General features: G+C 46.9%; 1 protein-coding gene across 1 annotated transcript in view; it reads right to left on the reverse strand.

Annotated features, from left to right (window-relative positions):
• The window catches only part of LOC109868884 (E3 ubiquitin-protein ligase SH3RF3), an 82,295-nt gene that overhangs the window by 18,116 nt on the left and 49,432 nt on the right, over positions 1–14,747 (reverse strand). Inside the window, exons 2-5 of the mRNA XM_031798391.1 lie at positions 8,802–9,077; positions 8,085–8,180; positions 867–1,336; positions 50–220 (exon numbers count right to left, since the gene is read on the reverse strand). Coding sequence (XP_031654251.1) covers positions 50–220; positions 867–1,336; positions 8,085–8,180; positions 8,802–9,077 — 1,013 coding nt within the window. The remainder of the gene's footprint in view (positions 1–49; positions 221–866; positions 1,337–8,084; positions 8,181–8,801; positions 9,078–14,747) is intronic.

Here is a 14,747-nt window from a genome sequence, read left to right on the forward strand (position 1 = left end):
ATAGTGTGTGTGAAAGGAGAAAGAGAGAGAGAGGAAGTGTGTGTCTCACCTGGACACGGGTGTGACGTAGTTTCCAGGGAAGACTCCGGAAGCAGCGGTGCGTAGAGAGGTCCCTTTAAACCAGCCGTCCTGACACTTCTCTGTGACACGGTACATCTCTCCTTTCCTCAGCTCCAACTCATCTGCCTTCTGGGGCTTATACGCATACAGGGCCAGGTAGCTGGGATACACAGAGATCATTCATGATAACGGGATGGAAAAATGACTGGTATTCTTTTCAAATGGTCAAACAAATATGTAATAAAATACTCCCACATAAAAAGAGGTTCCGTACAATTGTCTCATGAACTCAAATCCAAATGGCTGGAGTAAAGAACTCAAAGAAAAATGTTGACTTCACTGTCCAAATACTGTTGGGGGGTACTGTATGGCTGGATATATGTTTGATATATGAATGTATAGGTCTGAATACAAGTCTGAAGAATAATAGGAGGGAAGAGTAAACAAGGTCTCCATGCACTGCCTCTGGGTTACTATGGTAACTGGGGGACGTTTTCCCCATAGCAACAGGGCTGGTTGCCAGGTCGGAGATGGAAGTGTCTGACCTCATCAGCGGGACAACCTGCTCTGGATACTATGTGTGTGTGTGTGTGTGTGTGTGTGTGTGTGTGTGTGTTGCCTGCGCCCGGGGAAATATGTAATTAGGTACGACAGCATCTCTTTATTCATCTCAGTTTACGTATCACCATATAGATAGGACAGCAGCTCAGAGAAAACAGACAGCATTGCTAGTCAACTCATTTACCTCTAGATTTACCAGTTAGTGAACCATGCCTGTGTGATGAGTAAACTGTACTGTAACTTACATGTTGAGTGGTAGTTGGACCTTGGCTTGAGCCAGCAGTTCTGAGGTGACTGAAGCCACTCTGGGAGGAACCAGAACCCCTACTGAGGAGGGAGCGGGACCGGGGGGAGAGTCCTGTATTCGTGCAGCAGCCCTGGGGTCAGAGGAGCTGATGAGGACAGGGTGGGAGATCTCCATACTGTGTCTGTTGTTGAGCTGTGCTGTCCGCTGGGTCACACTCAGAGCTGTGAACGAGTGGCGCTTCTTAGCATTCTTCTTCCCCTCTCCTCCTTTCCTCTCCTCTCCTCCTCTCCTCTCCTCCCCTCGCCTCTGGAGGGCGCCATTGCTGCTTCCTGGAGAGGATGGGTTAGGGGAGGGGCCAGAGGAGCAGGGACCCAATGGGAGGCCGGGGGGCGGGTCAGAGCTGGGGCCAGGGACGGGATTGGGTGTCGGCTTGTCAATCTCCATCAACTGTTTGGCTGTTTCATTTAGCTAGAGTGAGGAGGAGAGGAGAAGAGAGGAGAGAGGAGGAAAGGAGAAGAGAGGAGAGAGGAGGAGAGGAGAAGAGAAGAGAGGAGAGAGGAGGAGAGGAGAAGAGAGGAGAGAGGAGGAGAGGAGAAGAGAGGAGAGAGAGGAGGAGAGGAGAAGAGAGGAGAGAGGAGGAGAGGAGAAGAGAGGAGAGAGTAGAGGAGAAGAGAGGAAAGAGGAGGAGAGGAGGAGAGAGGAGAGGAGGAGAGGAGAAGAGATGAGAGAGGAGGAGAGGAGGAGAGGAGGAGAGAAGAGAGGAGGAGAGAGGAGGAGAAGAGGAGAGGAGGAGAGAAGAGAAGAGAGGAGAGAGGAGGAAAGGAGAAGAGAGGAGAGAGGAGGAGAGGAGAAGAGAAGAGAGGAGAGAGGAGGAGAAGAGGAGGAGAGGAGAGAGGAGAAGAGAGGAGAGAGGAGGAGAGGAGAAGAGAGGAGAGAGGAGGAGAGGAGAAGAGAGGAGAGAGGAGGAGAGGAGAAGAGAGGAGAGAGTAGAGGAGAAGAGAGGAAAGAGGAGGAGAGGAGGAGAGAGGAGAGGAGGAGAGGAGAAGAGATGAGAGAGGAGGAGAGGAGGAGAGGAGGAGAGAAGAGAGGAGGAGAGAGGAGGAGAAGAGGAGAGGAGGAGAGAAGAGAGGAGGAGAGAGGAGGAGAGAGGAGAAGAGAGGAGGAGAGGAGGAGAGGAGGAGAGGAGGGAGGAGGAGAGATGAGAGAGGAGGAGAGGAGAAGAGAGGAGAGAGGAGGAGAGGAGAAGAGAGGAGAGAGGAGAAGAGAGGAGAGAGGAGGAGAGGAGAAGAGAGGAGAGAGAAGAGAGGAGGAGAGGAGAAGAGAGGAGAGAAGAGAAGAGAGGAGAGAGGAGGAGAGGATCTCAGATCTCCTGGCTCTCAGAGCCTGCCTGCTCTTGTTGGCAGAACGTCAAACCAGCCACAAAGGATCACACACACACAAAGACACACACACACACAACCACACGCCGCAGCCTTAGGAGTATCTATGTACTCAGTGAAAGAGGAGGAGGAGAGAACAACGTTTGTAATGCAGCTCATATCTGAGAGGATGATAGTAGTCTTGTAGTCTGTTCCTTCTAGTCAGATAATAAACACACTGAATCTGCCCAGCAACAATACTACTCACGCTACCTCACAGACGGATGCTCAGTCTCACAGTCACAGGTCCTCTCAGAGCTCACACACACACACACGTTTGTTTTACTATCCTTGTGGGGATCAAACAACTTAATCCCACTAAATCAATTTTCCCTAACACCTAACTCTAACCTTAACCCCAAAGCCCTAACTCCTAACCCTAATTGTAACCCTAAACCTAATTGTAACCCTAAACCTAATTGTAACCCTAAACCTAACCCTAAAATAGCCGTTCTCCTTGTGGGGACCGGTAAAATGTCCCCTCTTGTCCAAATGTTCCTTGTTTTACAATCCTTGTGAGGACTTCTGGTCCCCACAAGGGATAGTAAAACCAAAAACACACACACATACACCCACAAATATACACGCCACAATGTCAATGTGACATCATGCCATTATCAATTCAAATTGTATTTGTCACATGCGCCGAACAGTTGTAGGCCTTACAGTAAATGCTTACTCACAAGCCCTTAACCAACAATGCAGTTTTTAGAATATACCTAAACAAAAGAAAGAGATAAGAATGACAAATAATTAAAGACCAGCAGTAAATAACAATAGTGGGGCTATACAGAGGGGGTACTGGTATAGAGTCAATGTGTCAATGTGCAGGGGCACCGGTGTCAAGGTAATTGAGATAATTATATACATGTAGGTAGAGTTATTAAAGTGACTATGGATAGATAATAACAGAGAGTAGCAGCAACGTTCTGGGGGGGCAATGCAAAAAGTCTGGGTAGTCATTTGATTAGCTGTTCAGGAGTCTTATGGCTTGAGGGTAGAATATATTTTGGAGCCTCTTGGACCTAGACTTGTCGCTCCGGTACCACTTGCCATGCAGTAGCAGGGAGAATAGTCTATGACTAAGATGGCTGGAGTCATTGACAATTTTTAGGGCCTTCCTCTGACACCGCCTAGTATAGAGGCCTTGGATGGCGGGAAGCTTGACCCCGGTGATGTACTGGGCCGTACGCACTACGCTCTGTGGTGCCTTGCGGTCGGAGGCCGAGCAGTTTCCATACCAGGCAGTGATGGAACCCGTCAGGATGCTCTCGATGGTGCAGCTGTAAAACCTTTTGAGGATCTGAGGACCAATGCCAAATCTTTTCAGTCTACTGAGGGGGAATAGGTTATGTCGTGCCCTCTTCACGACTGTCTTGGTGTGCTTGGACCATGTTAGTTTGTTGGTGATGTGGACACCAAGGAACTTAAAGCTCTCAACCTGCCCCACTACAGCCCTGTCGATGAATGGGTTGTGCTCGGGCCTCCTTTTCCTGTAGTCCACAAATCAACTCCTTCGTCTTGATCAGGTTGAGGGAGAGGTTGATGTCCTGGCACCACACGGTCAGGTCTCTGACCTCCTCCCTTATAGGATGTCTCATCGTTGTCGGTGATCAGGCCTACCATTGTTGTGTCATCAGCTAACTTAATGATGGTGTTGGAGTCATGCCTGGCCATTCAGTCATGAGTGAACAGGGAGTACAAGAGGGGACTGAACACGAACCCATAAGGGGACCCCGTGTTGAGGATCCGCGTGGTGGATGTGTTGTTACCTACCCTTACCACCTGGGGGGCGGCCAATCAGGAAGTCCAGGATCCAGTTGCAGAAGGAGGTGGTTAGTCCCGGGGTCCTTAGCTTAGTGCTGAGCTTTGAGGGCACTATGGTGTTGAACGCTGAGCTGTAGTCAATGAATAGCATTCTCACATAGGTGTTCACATAGGGCAGTGTGGAGTGCAATCTAGATTGCATCATCTGTGGATCTGTTGGTGCGGTATGCAAATTGGAGTGGGTCTAGGGTTTCGGGGATAATGGTGTTGATGTGAGCCATTACCAGCCTTTCAAAGCATTTCATGGCTGCAGACGTGAGTGCTACGGGTCGGTAGTCATTTAGGCAGGTTCCCTTAGTTGTCTTGGGCACAGGGACTATGGTGGTCTGCTTGAAACATGTTGGTATTACAGACTCAGACAGGGAGAGGTTGAAAATGTCAGTGAAGACACTTGCCAGTTGGTCAGCGCATGCTCGGAGTACACGTTCTGGTAATCCGTCTGGCCCTGTGGCCTGAATGTTTACCTGTTTGAAGGTCTTACTCACATCTGCTGCGGAGAGCGTGATCACATAGTCGTCCGGAACAGCTGATGCTCTCATGTATGTTTCAGTGGTATTTGCCTCAAAGCGAGTATAGAAGTTATTTAGCTCGTCTGGTAGGCTTGTGTCACTGGGCAGCTCTCGGCTGTGCTTCCCTTTGTGGTCTGTAATAGTTTGCAAGCCCTGCCAGATCCAACGAACATCGGAGACGTTGTTGTACGATTCGATCTTAGTCCTGTATTGACACTTTGTCTGTTTCGTTGGAGGGCATAGCGGGATTTGTTGTAAGCTTCCGGGTTATTGTCCCACTCCTTGAAAGCGGCAGCTCTACCCTTTAGCTCAGTGCGAATGTTGCCAGTAATCTATGGCTTCTGGTTGGAGTATGTACGTAAAGTCACTGTGGGGATGACGTCCTCGATGCACTTATTGATAAAGCCAGTGACTGATGGGGTGTACTCCTCAATGCCATCGGAAGAATCCCGGAACATATTCCAGTCTGTGCAGCAAAGCAGTCCTGCAGTTTAGCATCACTGGTGCTTCCTGCTTTAATTTTTGCTTGTAAGCAGGAATCAGGAGGATAGAATAATGGTCAAATCTGCCAAATGGCGTGCGAGGGACAACTTTGTCCACGTCTCTTTGTGTGGAGTAAAGGTGGTCTCTGGATGAGCGTTTTCCTGTTTGCTTATGGTGGTATACAGCTCATTGAGTGCAGTTTTGGTGCCAGCATCAGTCTGTGGTGGTATGTAGACAGTTTCAAAAAATACAGATGAAAACTCTCTAGGTAGATAGAGTATCTCATGATGAGCTGTAGACCACACTATCTCAGACGAGCAAAACATTGAGACTTCCTTAGATATCGTGCACCAGCTGTTGTGGTACTTTCAGCATGTCCCATTTATTTTCCAGCAATTGAACATTAGCTAGCAGGGTGGAAGGCAAGGGCAGATTAGTCACTCGTCGTCTGATCCTCGCAAGGCATCCTGATCTTATTCCACGAAATCTCATTTTCCTTCTCCAGCAAATCACAGGGATCTGGGTCTGGTTGGGTGTCTGTAGTATGCATTTTCTTGGTGCCATTTGAAAGGAAATACTGAGGTTTGTGGAAATGTGAAAGGAATGTAGGAGAATATAACACATTAGATCTGGTAAAAGAAAATACAAAGAAAAAAAACTACCGTTTTTTTGTTTTGTCCCATCATCTTTGAAATGCAAGAGAAAGGCCATAATGGAGTACTCCAGCCCAGGTGCAATTTAGATATTGGCCACTAGATGGCAGCAGTGTATATACAAAGTTTGCACACGGATCCAATGAATCATTGTATTTCTGTTCAAAATGTTGTATCAAGACTGCCCAAATGTGCCTAATTTGTTTATTAATAACTTTCCATGTTCAAAAATGTGCCCTCTCCTCAAACAATAGCATGGTATCATTTCATTGTAATAGCTACTGTAAATTGGACAGTGCTGTTAGATTAACAAGAATGTAAGCTTTCTGCCAATATCAGATGTCTATGTCATGGGAAATGTTCTTGTTACTTACAACCTCATAATCGCATTAGCCCACGTTAGCTCAACCGTCCCGCAGGGGACCCACCAATCCTGAAGAAGTTTTAAGAGCCGATAAGACGGCAGCCCCTCCCCCCCGGCGCCATCGTATTTTTCAGGCCACTGCTACATTCATTTACATCAATATCACCTGCGCTGTTTCCCTGTGTGTGTGTGTGTGTGTGCGTGCGTGCGTGCGTGTGTGTATAGACTGTAGGAGTGAATCTGTCTCAGTGTGTGACATGTCAGTTTTCCATATTAATAGATATGCTAATCAGAGCCAGACCATATGGAAATGAGCCTGATAGATTGATCCTGCACTGACGGCATCACACTCAGGGGACCAATAGACACACACACACTCTCTTTCTTCTGAAGGTCAGCTACACACAGACAGACAGTGAATAACTTCATCCAAATATGATGTTTTGCCTCTCGGCATCTCATGCATACTTTCCCACAGTATACACAAAACACCTGAATGTGTCCCTTATCATTGTCTCTACGTATGTGTGTGTGTGTGTGTGCGCGCGCGCGCGCGTGTGTGTGTGTCTGCGTTCGCTCTTCCCTGAGGCAGACCCATCCTCCACCATGTGCTTTTTTGCTCTCTGTGGTCATATTTCATTTGAGTAGTGCTATGCTCACTGTGTGTGTGTGTGTGTGTGTGTGTGTGTGTGTGTGTGTGTGTGTGTGTGTGTGTGTGTGTGTGTGTGTGTGTGTGTGTGTGAGGTGCATTAAGTACACTAGATGAGTCTGACACTACAGCTGATGAGCTGATATCTGCACTGCGAAAAGGGCAAGCGAGACACACACACACTGTGGCAAGAGTGTCCTCTCCACCCTCACCCACTCCTAAGTCAAACTGCAGTGTGTCCTCTCCACCCTCACCCACTCCTAAGTCAAACTGCAGTGTGTCCTCTCCACCCTCACCCACTCCTAAGTCAAACTGCAGTGTGCTCTCCACTCTCACCCACTCCTAAGTCAAACTGCAGTGTGTCCTCTCCACCCTCACCCACTCCTAAGTCAAACTGCAGTGTGCTCTCCACTCTCACCCACTCCTAAGTCAAACTGCAGTGTGTCTTCTCCACCCTCACCCACTCCTAAGTCACACTGCAGTGTGTCTTCTCCACCCACACCCACTCCTAGGTCAAACTGCAGTGTGTCTTCTCCACCCTCACCCACTCCTAAGTCAAACTGCAGTGTGTCTTCTCCACCCACACCCACTCCTAAGTCAAACTGCAGTGTGTCTTCTCCACCCTCACCCACTCCTAAGTCACACTGCAGTGTGTCTTCTCCACCCACACCCACTCCTAGGTCAAACTGCAGTGTGTCTTCTCCACCCTCACCCACTCCTAAGTCAAACTGCAGTGTGTCCTCTCCACCCTCACCCACTCCTAAGTCAAACTGCAGTGTGTCTTCTCCACCCTCACCCACTCCTAAGTCAAACTGCAGTGTGTCTTCTCCACCCTCACCCACTCCTAAGTCAAACTGCAGTGTGTCTTCTCCACCCTCACCCACTCCTAAGTCAAACTGCAGTGTGTCTTCTCCACCCACACCCCACTCCTAAGTCAAACTGCAGTGTGATTAAAGGGGTGTGAAGGGTTAATGGCGCAGAGCCACACAACCAGAGGAGAGGAGCCAGGAGGATAGCATAGCAGAGGAGAAGAGAGAGCTCCCACCTCCCTCCCTCAATGCTCCACTCCAGCTGGGACACCCTAATTATGCCCCCCCCAAACCACCTCGTGCAGAGATAACCACACACACACACTCCATGCCGTGTCAAAGTGATGGAAGACCCTTAATTATTGATGTATCTCTATCTAATAAGACCCCCTGTGTGTGTGTGTGTGTGTGTGTGTGTGTGTGTGTGTGTGTGTGTGTGTGTGTGTGTGTGTGTGTGTGTGTGTGTGTGTGTGTGTGTGTGTGTGTGTGTGTGTGAGTTGTTACCTCTACATAGAGGATGGGGAAGATCCCGATCTTATCTCCCAGCATGCCCTCTGCCCAGTTGTCATCCACTCGTCTGATCACTGTCAGAACCTCATCCTATTAAACAGACAGGAAGTTTTTTAAGGACACCAGGAATTCTATTAATCTCTCTCTCTCTCATTTCTAATGAATTTCAGCCCATCCTTCCATTCAGACATTTAGCTAGGGAACTGCAGCTGTGATTCTGTGTGTGTCTGTGTGTGTGGAAAGAACTGTGTGTCTGTGTCTTTCTGTCCTTTGACTTGGCCCACTTTCCCCAGATCCATCCTGAGAGAGTGTGTGAACCCAGACCAGGTGCTGCTGAGGAACACACACACACACACACAGAATGATAGAGAGAACAAGAGATGCTGCATTCTCCAGTGTACTTAGCTGGATGAGTGTGTGTAACAGCATGAACAAATTATGAGCTTTAAAGAGGAGAGGAGCGGAGGGAATACAAATCACTGTTTATCACAAACACTGTGCTGGGAAAGGGGGAGAGAGAGAGAGAGGGTCTCTGCTCTCTCTCTTCCTCTCTCTCTCTCCCACACATGAGGAGAATAACTATATTCAGATAGAGGTAGAAAGACAGACAGAGGAGAAGGTAGAGTGAGTAGATAAACCATTCAGTGGGCTATCATAGATGCAAACACAGTGGATTACAGCGACTTAGCGTGTGTGTGTGCATGTGTGTACCTTCGAGAATGCCAGGCAGTCTTTGTCCTGGTCTTTGTCTTTCACCTCAAAGTCATACAGGGCCTTTCCTGTTGGTGGAGTTTGGCTCAGCGGCCGTAACAACACGATGTAACTAGCTGGAAGGAAACCGTGACAACCGTTCAGCTCCCCGTGGTACCAGTTGTCGTCGACTTTACGTCGCAGGATGATGATGTCACCTTTAGCGAACTGCAGGTCTCCGGGTTCCTTCCCCTCGTAGGAGTAGAGAGCCTTCCCACAGGGCAGGGCTGGGACACTCTGGAAAAGAGAGGAGAGAGATGTTAGACCTTCCCACAGGGCAGGGCTGGGACACTCTGGAGGAGAGAGGAGAGACACGTTAGACCTTCCCACAGGGCAGGGACACTCTGGAGGAGAGGAGAGAGATGTTAGACCTTCCCACAGGGCAGGGCAGGGACACTCTGGAGGAGAGAGGAGAGAGACGTTAGACCTTCCCACAGGGCAGGGCTGGGACACTCTGGAGGAGAGAGACGTTAGACCTTCCCACAGGGCAGGGACACTCTGGAGGAGAGAGACGTTAGACCTTCCCACAGGGCAGGGCTGGGACACTCTGGAGGAGAGAGGAGAGAGACGTTAGACCTTCCCACAGGGCAGGGCCGGGAGAGGAGAGAGAGAGACAGGTTAGATCAAGAAACGCTTAAGGAAGTTAGACCCTGTACTCACTGCCTATGTCAACAACACAATTCCAAATCTGCCTGTCCACACTGGGAAGAACAGATTTGGGTTCTGCAGATTTGGGTTCTGTTGTTGATATAAGTAAGCAGGAAGTCACCCTGCTGTATGTTCATGGCATGCTGTTCGTCTCCAGTGGTCATGTGATGTCAACTCGATGTAAGGCATGTCAGCGTGTATCTCCAGCCCTGCCCTGAGAGCAGACAGGCAGACAGACAGACAGACAAACAGACAGACAGACAGGCACAGCCTGAGGCTCTAACTGATCTGACAGCAGCCTGACACTCCAGGCCCAGAACACAACACACAGAGCTGATGCAAGGCCAGGAAATGCACCTATATCTCTGTGTACTGTGTATACGTGTGCTCTCTCTCCTTCTCCCTCTCCCCCACTGTCCTGCCACTGACATGAACACCACACAGAAAGTAAGATGACAGAAGAAAGGGAGAGAGGGAAAGAGAGGCGGGGAGAGGGGGAGATAGAAAGAGAAAGGCAATGACAGATGAGAAGAGAGGGAGGGTAGGACTCTTCCATTCTGCGGCTCATTACACACACATCATGAAGCTCTAATGTGCAACACATTCTCCTGCATTATATCATTACATTAGCTCTGCTCTAACACACACACACACACACACAAATACACACACACTAATACACACACACTAATACACAGTGTTGGGACATTCCTGCCTCTTATGGCCTCACTCACACACAAGTGCTTAAAATTTGACTAAAAAGTCATTTAAACTGTAGCTGGTAAGGGTTAGATTATAGAATAACGATAACATGCACACACGTCTTACTTGCTGCCAGTGTTTGTGTGTGTGTGTCTGTGTGGTGTGTGTGGTGTGTGTGTGGTGTGTGTATGTGTGTATATGTATGTGTGTGTGTGTATATGTGTGTGGTGTGTGTGTGTGTGTGTGTGTGGTGTGTGTGTGTGTGGTGTGTGTGTGTGTAATGGTATAGTAAAACCAGAGTTCAGTCTATTAATCTTCATTAATTCTTTATTGAGTACAGTCAGCTACAGTCAGTCAGTTACAAAGCTAAAGTACTGCTACTGAACCAGTCAGTCAGCTACAAAGCTAAAGTACTGCTACTGAACCAGTCAGTCAGCTACAAAGCTAAAGTACTGCTACTGAACCAGTCAGTCAGCTACAAAGCTAAAGTACTGCTACTGAACCAGTCAGTCAGCTACAAAGCTAAAGTACTGCTACTGAACCAGTCAGTCAGCTACAAAGCTAAAGTACTGCTACTGAACCAGTCAGTCAGCTACAAAGCTAAAGTACTGCTACTGAACCAGTCAGTCAGCTACCAAGCTAAAGTACAGCTACTGAACCAGTCAGTCAGCTACAAAGCTAAAGTACTGCTACTGAACCAGTCAGTCAGCTACCAAGCTAAACTGTGTGACATCAGCCCCCACCCCCGGAAACACACACACACACACGCAGACACACACACACACTCCTCTCCCTGTCCTCCTGGGCTTTCAGGAGAAACCCACCATTACTGATCCCCACTGGGCACACACACCTCTAATTACTGCACCACAGGAGAGAGAGAGGGCTGGTGTGTGTGTATGTGTGTGTGTCAGGACAGCCTAGTCCCCCTATGCAGCAGTGAGATCCCATCTGCTCCTGTGTCTGTCTGTTTAAAGCCTGTTGGCTAGCCGTTTTTCTCCTCTCTCCCTTCTCTTCCTCTATCCCTCCCTCTCTCCTCTTTCTCTCTTCCTCCCTCTCGATTGTCTCCCTCTCCCCTCTCCTTCTCTTCTCAGTAATAAAGAATTTTTGTCCTTGGAGGGGCACCGGGCCGTTACGTTACCTCTCTGCTACAGCTACTGGAGAATTAGTGTGTGTGTGTGTGTGTGTGTGTGTGTGTAGACCTCCAGTAATGGCATAGTAAATCTGCCATTACTATATTCCTGTTCCGAGAGCAGCATTCCATCAACCCTGCTGTTTCTGAAGGAGATCACGTACGGCTGCCCTAACACTGAGTCTGTCCCTAACACATGAACTTCATTCAGACATACACATACCAACCAATGTTTCGGGACATCAAATCTAATTATTTAACACAATGGGCCTTAGAATAGGCTGTTGTTTCATCCCGTTGTTTGTCAGCAGCTAACTCAGTATGTCTGGCCAGAGACAAACTATAGGCCTGTTCAGATCTCAGAAGATATTCAATTTGCTGCTACACAGTAGCTAATAGTAGAGATTGTATTGGCTGCTATAGCTAACAGTAGAGATTCTATTGGCTGCTAACTAACATAATATAGTATATTGGTTGCTATAGCTAACAGAAGAGATGTTATTGGTTGTTAACTAACAGAGGAGATTATATTGGGTGCTACTTAACAGAAGATATGCTATTGGCTGAGTTAATTGGCAGATCTTCTCAGCTCTAGCTCTCAGTGGTAACAAAGTGTTAAGTTAACCAGAGCAGCTAAATATATATCATGTCTGTTCATCACACTATCGTCTCACAGAGGATGGAGTTCTGCTTTTATTTAGGAAGAGTGTGAATTCACAGTCATCTCTCGTCCCTCCACTCTCTCTCCTTTCTCTACACCTAACATATGTTAACACATGTTAGAAATCTGATCAGAATAGGAGGAACAGGAACCATGTGTGGCCAGAGGGTATGGAGTCATCAGGTTAAGACTTTGTCTAGTGGAGTTATGGTATCTGATGTGAGCTTGCTAGCTAATGAGTGCTTGCCTGCATGCCCATCTTGGAAGTAGTGTCACCCTTGACCAACCACTGCCATATTATAGTGATGTTATTATAGTGGTGTTATTATAGTGATGCTATTATAGTGATGCTATTATAGTAATGTTATTATACTAATCTTATTATAGTGATGTTATTATAGTCATGGTATTATAGTGACGTTATTATAGTGACGGTATTATAGTAATGTTATTATAGTGATGTTATTATATTAATGTTATTATAGTGGTGTTATTATAGTAATGTTATTATAGCGATGTTATTATAGTGATGTTATTATAGTGATGTTATTATAGTCATGTTATAATAGTAACGTTATTATAGATGTTATTATAGTCATGTTATTATAGTCATGTCATTATAGGGATGTTATTATAGTGATGTTATTATAGTCATGTTATAATAGTAACGTTATTATAGATGTTATTATAGTCATGTTATTATAGTCATGTTATTATAGTCATGTTATTATAGTCATGTCATTATAGGGATGTTATTATAGTCATGTCATTATAGTCATGTTATTATAGTCATGTTATTATAGTCATGTCATTATAATCATGTTATTATAGTCATGTTAGTATAGTGATGTTACAGTGTTATTATGATACCCCCTCTCCACTAGTTGTTAGGACAATGGGATTCTGACTGTCACCCAGAGCTCGTTGTCATCATTTTACCTGGCTGGGTTATGTTGCACATATTTACATGTACATTAAGACATACATACTCTGTCTGTTCCTGCATTTAGACCTCATTAGCATTCCCTGAGCTGAGTGTGTGTGTACTTTCAGAGGTGACCTCATGGCAAAGGAATCTAGGCCTACATTCCATGAAGTGCAGAGTGTTGTGTGTGTGTGTGGTGTGTGTCTGTGTGTCAGTTAGTAAGTGATGGATGTTGTAAAGTGGTGTTGTGTTTCCCCTTTCTTTCCCAGCGTGCAGAATGTTAGTCCATGTTGCCAAGGCAGCCAGTGTCTATGGTGGAAGACCAGGGGTGCAGGTGTGTGTGAAGGGGGGGGGGGGGTAATGAATAATAGATGGCAAGTGGATCAATAACGCAGTGATTCACTGAGACAGACTAACGGGGGGAGAGTGTGTGTGTGTTTCTTTCAGACCATTTTTTTGATAGTTTCTCCAGTAACTTTATATGTCTACTCTCCATTGAACTAGGCTTTGACTGAGATATCCCGCTCCAACCCCCCCACCTCCCCTACAGACACACACCAGGGATCCTCCAGTTGATCCATCTCAGACTTGTCTTCACCTTGTCATCCCTCTTCCTCCCTCCCCTCCTCTATCCCTCCATCCCTGCCTCGCTCCTCTCTATCCATCTCATAACATTTTCCTTCTTAGCTTAGCGTTGTGGCCATCTCTTTCTCCCCGTCTCCCTTTCCTACCTCCTCATACCATATGGTAACAGCTAGTTCAGAGCCAAAGACGGACACACTTTTTAAAAACTTTTAATCTGAATTACTGGCTTTCAACTGTGCAGTTAGTGTAATGTTAGAGAGAGGGAGAATGTTTGTGTGTGTGTGTGTGTGTGTGTGTGTGTGTGTGTGTGTGTGTGTGTGTGTGTGTGTGTGTGTAATGTTAGCCACCTCTGGCAAGCCTCCAGACGTCGGTGTCCTAGCTTCGTAAGTGTGTAAGTGTGTGTGTACGTGTGTGTGTTCAGCCTTCTCCAATTACTAACAGATTACTCTCACATGGTCAAAACAATAAACAGTTGTGGAGTATATTTTAGGAAAAGGTTTTTACTTCCTGCGTGTCCATAGAGAGTCAACATAACAGTATCACACCAAAGGACATGGCTCAGTAGTGTGTGCGTATTAAACTCTTATTAAACTGTGGGATAAAGGGATGGATGGGGGAAGGACAAGGACGAGAGGAGGAGATTTAAATAAAGGGAGATTAGTGAAAGGCAAAGCTTGATTAAAGTTTCTTTCTATCCTCTCTCCCTCTCCCCTCTGAGGCAGAAAACCAACACACAAATCTACAGAGAGTATCTATTGTTCCTCCATTCTCCCGGCTCTGCTGGGCTCAGCCCATTGGCTCTCCTGCTCAGGGGAAAATCTGCCACTGAGACACTGGCTGAGATCACTACATAGCCATTATTCACTCGCTGTCATGGAATCTTGGAATAGAGAACACACACACACACACCGTGTGATAAGGAGAGACTAATCTCCTCTCTAATAGAAACCTCATTAGCACAGTTCTGTCCCTCCGAGCCATCCACTCTGACCCACCGTGCTGACCCAGAGTCAGTAGTCCGCCATAGATACACACCGAGAGTGTGTTAGAGTGGACGGGCAGGTAGGACGTAACAGACTGCAGGGTTCTGGGTTCATATCAACTCTATTAAATCTGCTCCTCTTTGATAATCACTCAGCTAATGACTGTCTAAGAGAGAGAGGAGAGAGTCATTACTGTAGTCCCACTCCCAGACTGCTTTATCTCCTGTCTCTCTCCATAGGAAATATAGAAATATATTGTGGAAAAAAGAAG

This window comes from Oncorhynchus kisutch, linkage group LG2, assembly GCF_002021735.2.
Source record: "Oncorhynchus kisutch isolate 150728-3 linkage group LG2, Okis_V2, whole genome shotgun sequence".
Taxonomy (NCBI): Eukaryota; Metazoa; Chordata; class Actinopteri; order Salmoniformes; family Salmonidae; genus Oncorhynchus; species Oncorhynchus kisutch.